An 8769-nucleotide genomic window follows, 5' to 3' on the forward strand; every position below is an offset into this window, starting at 1 on the left:
AGCCAAATCTCTTAAGACTTGAGTGTAATTTAAAATTATGCTACAAAGACAATAATACCCTATTAAATATATATTACATCAATCAAATAATTATTTTACAACTACTTTATTAGCAATTTATAATTATAATTTTAACTTTTTATAAATGTAATTTTACATATTCAATAGTTAAATAATCATTTGTTACTAACAAAGTTCAATATTAATTGTTTACAACTACTTTATTAGTAACTTACAATAATAACTTTAGCTTTTTATAGCTGTAACTTTGATGTATTCAATAATTAAATTGATCAATTTAACTATTAAATATGTATAGTTACAACTGTAAAAAGCTGAAGTTATAGTTGTAAGTTATTGATAAAGTAATTATAAATTATTTAACTGATATAATGTATATATGTTTAATAGAAGCATAATTGTCTTTTATTTTAATTTTAAATTACACTCAGGTCTCAAGAGACCTAGTTATGGTTCCTAAATTTTGTAGGATTTATTTGTAAATAAGTTTGCTCTATAAGACTTATATATAATTTTCTTTAAAATTTTTCTTGGGTGTAAATAATGACAAACATATAAATATTAATATTTTTATGTCAGACTTCAAACGCTTAAGCATCAAAAGATCTGAATTCGTATTATGATACCTACATTGTTTTAATTAAGGCATGATCAAGTTCAAATTTTATAAACAGTAAAACTTACGCGGTAAAAGGAAAATTCTTCGCGTTCTAGCTTAGATGTAGCTTCAATAAAAAATTACTAATATTGCATAGGGCACAATGCTCCCAGAAAAACCAAAACATAAATTCTATTCTTGACCAAAAAAATCATAAATATTATTCTATGTTTTAATTTTCAGATACTAAAATCATTCTAATCGTGTTCTGTATAATTTATTTTGGTCAAAATGTCTTCATCTTGTCTGGTCAACGGGCAATTAACGAGGAAAAGTTTTATGAATTTTACTTCATACGTCTAAATTTTTTGAATGCAATTTAAATATCTAAAATATGATTTTATTTCACATTGATTAATTTAAAACAAAACTACTATACGACAATTTAAAATATCTCAACAATTGGGTTATTATAATGACAACACTTGGCTTATTATATGCGGGATCACATCAGAGTTTACTAATAATTTAGTCAAGATTACGTATATGGAGATTCGAAAGCCTCGATATTAATCAATGAAATCGGACAAATATTACTGTTTTTTTCCTTTCCAAATAATATATTTTAGACAATAAAGCACAACCTATGTTTGTCATATTTTCTCTATTCTCTACCAACAAGGTTGGATGGCCTGATAAAAATTGTTAGTTTTTCATAACGACCAAACCAAGATTTTTTTTTTTCTGTTAACAAAGTCTTCTATGTTTGTCTTCTCAAATTAACAAAAACTCTTGAGAACATGACAGGAATGATCAATAAAATTAAAAGAGAGAACTGAGACTGAGGTCGATGTATATTTCTATGTTCTTTCATACTTTGTAACAGTGTTAAATTCATGATACAAACAATTTTTTGAAATTTTAAATCGAATCTCCTCGTATTTTAGGGAGAAATTCTTGAATGGGGCTCATTCACCATGTCATTTATGTTCCATATAATAAAAACAAAACATTTAAATTGAAAAATGAAAAATCTTAATTTTTTAAGAAAATTGAAATTAACTTAAAAAAGAAAAATATATATTTTACAATTCCAAGATTCAAGACAGCTTGAATAAACTCAAAAGTCTGAGTTGTTAGAACTGAGTTTAGCTATATGACTTCTTTTATAAAATTTGCAGGAATCTGTAACTATACATCAATGTTGGTTTAAGGAGGATACTAAAAGCTCTTGAGTAAAAAGTTTATGAGTACTTTTTTCATCTTATATGTGATTCTTTTTTCAATGGTCAAATAATCAAATTTAATTATTTGGACACTTTTGGACCGCTTCATCAATATTAAGGATATTTTTACACTCTCTTTCATTTAAGGATTCTAGGTGCTCCTAAAAATATGTTTTTAGGCATTTTTATCCTTTAATCCATTTTTTTATTTAACATGTCTTGCATATTATATTAGCAAAGGAGGAAACTGTCATTTTTTGCCAAATGCGCGCACACAAGCACATTAAAATTGGTTTGATATTAATAATTTTTTGTGCGGATTAAATGATTGACGGGATATCTTTTTTTGAGTCAAAGTAGTAATTTATTTAGATAAAAAATATTTAAATTAGACAGAAATATGTGGTTTGGGGCGGGGGCGGGGCGGGGGACTTAGATTTCATTTATCTAAGAAGTATTCCCTTGCTTTCATGCCATGCCAAGCTCAAGAGATAAATGGAGAATAAATGGGCAAAACAATAAGACAAAAACATAACATGAGGTCTCACTTCAAACCTGACTTGTCTTGGGCTCAACAAGTGGCATTTGCTCTTCAACAGATAAATCGAGAATAATCTCACTTGACTCTTGAGAGAAATGCAGAAATGGGAACCTATTGAAGGGACAGAACAATGAGACAAAACATACCGAGAAGGGAGTTCAGGTTATGTGCATTGTCATGAGCAGAGCGTTCAGCTCAGGAATATGAGGACCCACTTCAAACTTAGTTCTATTGGGCTCAGCAAGTGGCATCTGCTCGTCAGCATCCCGAGCCCTCTTCTTATTCTTCTCCCTTTCCTTGTGCCGAAAGAATTTCTCACATTCTGAGCCATAAACTGGCCACGCCCCACATTCTCTAATGCCCAATGTCTGCCCGCGGTAAAACTCCTCAACAGTGAATTCAAAGGAAAGCTTTGTGTCAGTGAACAACTGTTGATTTCCTCCTCTTCTAATTCCCTGCATTACTTCTCTACACATCTTGGTATCATTCCATATCCAAACTTGATCGGATCCCATCTCTGGATCAGAATGGAGAAATGACTTCCCATCCACCTGAGAACCATCCAAGTAGCATGCCCATTTCAATTGAAAGCAGCCACCTGAATATCCATGTTCAACGTCGTCGTAAAAGGCCATGCAGAAGGAGAAATCCAGCAAGTCCGAAATTCGAGGGAGCTCAACAGTTACAGTGCTTTTTGCTGCTCTGTATTTGAACCATTGTGGTACTCTGCTTCCTTCGACTTGTATCTTATAAGAGTGCATGTGGTTCTTATTTTCAGGCAATGCATGACAAATTGCGTAATAGACAGCCCCCATGATATTGTGACATGATTCTTCATTCAATCGCTTGCATCTCCAAAATGCCAAGTCTATCTGGCCGCCATTCAATGGTTCAAAAGCTGGCACAGTCTCCAACCACTTGCAATCTATGACTTTTATGGTTGTTACGGATGGTGGTAGTTCCAGTAAAGAACGCAGCCTATTGCAACACGATAAGCGAAGCCTTTCCAATCTTAAAAGATGTTTGGTGTTGTTGGGAAGTTCGGTTATGTTACAACAACCACATAACCATACTTCCGTCAAAGACAACATGCGATCAAATAAGAAATGTAGCTTCAAATCATCAATGACTCCACACTCAAAAAGCGCAAGATCCGTCAAACTTCTCAACCAAGATAATTGGCGTGGAAAGCCCACAAGTGTTGAGCCATCTAAATTGAATATTGTTAATTCCCTTTCCAACTCGCGGCGCGATTTACAGAATGATGTCTCACATAGTGCTAAGCGTGTGTTTTCTTCCGATAACACTGGAAGTTCAATGAGATCTGAGCAGTCTGACACATCAATCCATTTTGGAGATTTCAAAGGGAACTCACTTTTTAAACTCTTAAGTTTCTTGCACCCACTCAACATCAACGAATAAAGCGAGGGGAGAGACCAAATTGATGAATGAACATCACACAAACTTTCACAACTAGCGAGTTTTAAATCTTTGAGATTCAAGCTTTTAGAGAGATCCGGCAACTCCTTTAGTTGTTTGGATCCTGAGAGGTTTATCTTTTCTAAATTCGAAAAATCCTATAACAATAGAGATAGAAATGCAAACGACATTACCATGAAGCTTCAAATAAATGTAAAACATTTTTAAAAACAAATGAGATTAATTATACATACCTGCACCCCGTCCCAAAGCTTTTGAAGACGGCTATTTGGCATGAAAAGCTTAACAATCTTTTCAGGACAAAAGGTGGATGGCAGAGATTTAAGTGGGAATCCATACCACTCTAGATACCTTATTTTATTGGGAAGAAATTTGAGACCATCTGGAAGGTGCACATGACTTGAGTCGCAGTCGAAACGAGAATAAAATTTCAGAAATCGTATATTATGCATCTTTTTGAAAATGTCAGCCTCCAAATGTAGGTCTCTAATTTGAGTAACATCTAATTGTATTCCTTCAACTTTGTTTGTTCCCTAAAATACAAAAAAACAAAAACTGTAGTAAGTAGATCGACTCATATACGTTTATATTACTCATAAAATTATAAGGAAGACATAACAAAATAAAATTAAAAGCTAAAACAAGAAAGGATCTCTTACCGCATTATTAGCTAAGACATCACATATTTCCCCAAAATCCGACAATCGGCTGCGTGCTCCAAGTTCATCAATAGATTCTTCACGAACAATTTGCAAACCCATTTCTTGTATTAAATCATGCATTTCAACACGCCAATGATAATTTGCATTATAAGAGCCTTGTCATGAAGTGTTCTTAAACCAATAGCTCCGTGGAAGCCAAAGCTATCCAATAAGTTGATTAAAAATTCTTTTGATTCTCCCTTCAAGAAGCACGCAATGTCTAGGAATATTTTCTTCTCCTCATGATTCAACCCATCATAACTCAATCTTAACACCTTTTGAATATCTTCATGAGGGCTTTTCTCAAGTTTTCTTAATGCACTGTTCCATTCAACTTCACTCTTGCCACGAAGATATGAGCCTAAGACTTTTAAGCTAATGGAATTCCTTTTGCATAAACAAGTGCCTTTTTTGTTAGCTCTTCGTATTCCATTGTAGAAAGGCCATTATTGAAAGCATTCAAGTTGAAAAGTTCAAGGGATTGATGTGGCTTCAATTCCTGAACCGTACATATTTTATCAACTCCTTTGCTAAGAACATGCTTGTCCCTAGTTGTGATAAGGATTCTACTTCCTGGACCAAAGCAATGAAAATCTCCGACCAAATTTTCTAATTGCTCTAATGTACTAATATCATCAAGAACAACGAAAACTTTCATGCGGCTGAGCCTAGACTCAACAAAAGTGGTTGAAGTATCAATAAAATGATCATCTTCCTCTAGCAGATCAGAGAGAAATTTGTGACGTAATTCAGCAAGTCCGTTTTTGGACTTTTCCCTCACATTTCCAAGAAGCGAGAACCTTCATAATGGGAAGAGTGTTTGCAAAAAATAATTTTGGCAATGGTTGACTTGCCAATGCCCCCCATGCCCTAAATTCCAATGGTTTCAAACTTTTCCAAGTGTGATTCAATCTCTCTACAATTGTCATCAATACCTACGAGTCCTGTTAATTTAGTAGGTGGGTACTTGCGACTCAATTTTTGCAATACGTCTTTACAACCTCTTGAATCAGTTTAGAGTCATCCCTAACATGGGAAAAAATAAAAGGAAGAAATAAATGAAGAGCAAAATGAATCCAAAAAAAAAAAACAACATTTCTCAAAGACAAAAGACGAATAGATAGTAAATAAATAGATGAGGATAAATTAAATAGCGTACATATGTCTTAAGTATTTGATCCATCAAGTCAATCACCACTATACCCACATAATTTGTAAAGAGAAGAAACTTAAAGAACTGGTTACCTGATTGTGTGAGAGTCATGATGACCAGCTAAGTTTGCAGCTTCAGTGAGAGCTTGTTTCCACCGTTGGATATCGGGTTGGTTGACCCTGGGATCCCTCTCAAATTTCTCAAATGCTTGCTTGTAAGGGCCAGTCTGATTGCGTACATGAGATGGATCTACTTTATAGAAGACAGGAATAACAATATGGCCTTGATCCCTCTTGCAATGGATTATATGGGCGAGTTCGTTCAAGCACCACCTGGAAGAAGCATAATTTTTAGAGAAGACCACCACAGATACATAGGAATCCTCGATTGCTTGCCAAAGTGCTGGTAAGATCTCATCTCCCTTGGGAAGCTGGTAGTCTATGTAGGTTATGATGCGTTTGTTGCGGAAACCATCGTGAAGATGGCTAGTGAAGTTACAGCGAGTGTCCTCACCCCTAAAGCTGATGAAAACATCATATTTCTTGGGGAGGGATTGAGCAGAGGAAGAGGAGGAAGCAGCTACAAGGGCCATATCTATTTGATGAAGAAGCAAGGAGAGAAATGTGCGTGTTGTTGTACTGATAAGAAGCCTGAAAATATATCAGAGGTGGAAATATAGACAGGAGTATCACCAAAAGCTGCGTATAATAGAGAAGAAGAAAGAGAGCCCACATGGTTATGTCTTGATACAGGCTTGGCAATTTCTGGAAGGATGGAATTGATTGTGTTTCTATATGTAAAGTCTGACACTTTGTGACTTCAATCAAAAAGTGTGGTCTAATATGAGTGTGTGTACGCCGTGAAATTTCTAGGGAGGAGGGATTCACAGACTTTTCTTCGAAAGAGTGTAACTTTATTACTTAGGAGTCACGGTGGCAGTCAAAATGAGCGATTGGCGGTCAAAAAGATCTATTGGATTTGTTTTATACTCTAAAACGCAAAACAAGGGCTAGAGGCACCTGTGACTTTCCAAGTCACGCGATCTATAATATCTATATATATATATATACTTTTTGCAGAAAGTTACACGGTATACAAGCTTCAAATTTGTTCAACACAGAAACTACAGCCACATTTCCTTGAAAGTTGTAAGAAACTGCTAAATACATCCAAAATAAGAAAGAAATACTCAGAAAAACAAGAATCTGTGGCGTTTAGAAGGAGGAGGGGGGCATCTAATTAACAACGCCTTTGATAAACAAATGTTTAGTTGAGTCAAAAATTAGGGGCTCATCAAGGTTGGAGCATATCTTTAGTTTCAAAAAAAATTGTGATTATATTTACATATTGCCCAACAATAAAATTCTAGATTTGACATCATTATCTTGTGAGATATGGGCTAAATCCTTATTGATTGAACTAAGTGCAATAATTTTATTTTAACTACAATACTGTTCAAGTTACACTCAGATTATAGGGGTGTCAAATTTTTCAAGTTGTGATTTGTGAAAGCTCTTTGGTATTAACTTTTCAACTAGGAAAATTTTAGTGAAAAACTTTTTTAGCCAATTTAATTTTAATCAAAACCTCTAAAATTTTGAAATTTTATTGCACATGTGGGGGACAAAAACAAAATTAAAAAATTGATTGAAATAACTTTATCAACAAGTAACCATTTGTTAAATGATAAGTTTTATCACTGTTTTAAAAATTTCTCTTAATAGTTTGACAAGTAAATTTTAACAAAATAACATGTTCATATAAGCTTTTGATGTAATACCTCTAATAATTAAACACAGAATTAACCTTAACATAAGCTTCCATGATAATTTTAATTAATTAATTAATAATAAAAAATATCATGAAAAGAAAAGGATTGACCGATTTTTTTATCCTTTAACCCATTTTTTTATTTAACATGTCTTGCATATTTTATTAATTAAAGAGGAAACTATCATTTTTGGCAAACGCGCGCACACAAGCCCATTAAAATTGGATTGTATTAATAATTTGTGCGCGGATTAAATGATTGATAGAATATCTTTTTTAAGTCAAAATAGCAAAATTTATTTCGATAAGAAATATCACAAATAGACAGAGACAAAAAAAAGAGGGGGCTGGGGCCTGGGATTCCATTTATTTAAGAAGGATTCCCTTGCCTTCATGGCCTTTTGAGTTCATGAATATGAGGCCTCACTTCAAAACTTTGACTCCTCTTGGCCTCAGCAAGTGGCATTACTCTTCAGCATCCCCAGCCCTCTTCTTATTCCTCTCCCTTTCCATATGCCGAAAAAAATTTCTCACATTCTGAGCCATAACTAGCCACACCCCACATTCTTTAATGTCATAACCCCCCCTTGTACCCGGCTGCTCAAGAGTGAATTCAAAGGAAAGCTTTGTGTCAGTGAACAACTGTTGATTTCCTCTTCTTCTAATTCCCCGCATTACTTCTCTATACTTCTCAGTATCATTCCATATGACAACTAGATTGGATCCCATATCCGCATCAAATAGAAACGTGACTTTCTATGCACCTGAGAAACCATCCACGTAGCATGCCCATTTCAAATCAACGATACACACATGTCACTTTCAATGTCATCGTAAAAAGCAATGCAGAAGGAGAAATCCAGCAAGTCTGAAATTTAAGGGAGCTCAACATTTACAGTGCTTTTTGTTGCTCTGTATTTGAACCACTCTGGTACTTCACTTCCTGCGACACGTATCTCATAAGAGTTGCATGTGGTTCTTATTTTCAGGCAATGCATGATAAATTCCGGAATAGACAGCCCCCATTGATATTGTGACATGATTCTTTATTCAATCGCTTGCATTCCAAAAATGAGAACAGTATTTGGCCACCATTCAATGGTTCATAAGCTGCCAACGTCTCCAACAACTTGCAATAGCTTATTGTTATGGTTGTTATGGATGGTGGTAGTTTCGGTAAGTAAAAAACGCAGCCTATCGCAAGAATACAAGTATAGACTTTCCAATCTTTAAAAGATGTTTGGTGTTGTTAGGAAGTTCGGTTATGTTAGAACAAAACCCCATGAGCACATTCTCTCAAAGACAACATGCGATCAAAT

The 8769-nt window shown here is 34.4% G+C and overlaps 3 protein-coding genes across 3 annotated transcripts; all 3 read right to left on the bottom strand.

Moving 5' to 3' along the window:
• Positions 1-1893: 1893 nt before the first annotated feature.
• On the bottom strand, positions 1894-4627 carry LOC129289412 (disease resistance protein RML1B-like). Its single transcript, XM_054926174.1, has 3 exons — positions 4486-4627; positions 4060-4359; positions 1894-3963 (listed from the first exon to the last, which is right to left on the bottom strand). The coding sequence occupies exons 1-3, from the start codon at positions 4606-4608 to the stop codon at positions 2545-2547; spliced, it is 1842 nt and encodes a 613-aa protein (XP_054782149.1). The 5' UTR covers positions 4609-4627; the 3' UTR covers positions 1894-2544.
• A 270-nt stretch (positions 4628-4897) lies between these two features.
• On the bottom strand, positions 4898-5394 carry LOC129289355 (TMV resistance protein N-like). Its single transcript, XM_054926114.1, has 2 exons — positions 5378-5394; positions 4898-5327 (listed from the first exon to the last, which is right to left on the bottom strand). The coding sequence occupies exons 1-2, from the start codon at positions 5392-5394 to the stop codon at positions 4898-4900; spliced, it is 447 nt and encodes a 148-aa protein (XP_054782089.1).
• A 22-nt stretch (positions 5395-5416) lies between these two features.
• Positions 5417-6372, bottom strand: LOC129287822 (disease resistance protein RPV1-like). Its single transcript, XM_054924073.1, has 2 exons — positions 5773-6372; positions 5417-5553 (listed from the first exon to the last, which is right to left on the bottom strand). Exons 1-2 carry the CDS (start codon positions 6270-6272, stop codon positions 5502-5504), a joined length of 552 nt encoding a protein of 183 aa, XP_054780048.1. The 5' UTR covers positions 6273-6372; the 3' UTR covers positions 5417-5501.
• Between the last annotated feature and the right edge of the window lie 2397 nt (positions 6373-8769).

Source organism: Prosopis cineraria, unplaced genomic scaffold, assembly GCF_029017545.1.
Source record: "Prosopis cineraria cultivar Desert tree isolate PC_DT_omini unplaced genomic scaffold, ASM2901754v1 PC12, whole genome shotgun sequence".
Classification (NCBI taxonomy): domain Eukaryota; kingdom Viridiplantae; phylum Streptophyta; class Magnoliopsida; order Fabales; family Fabaceae; genus Prosopis; species Prosopis cineraria.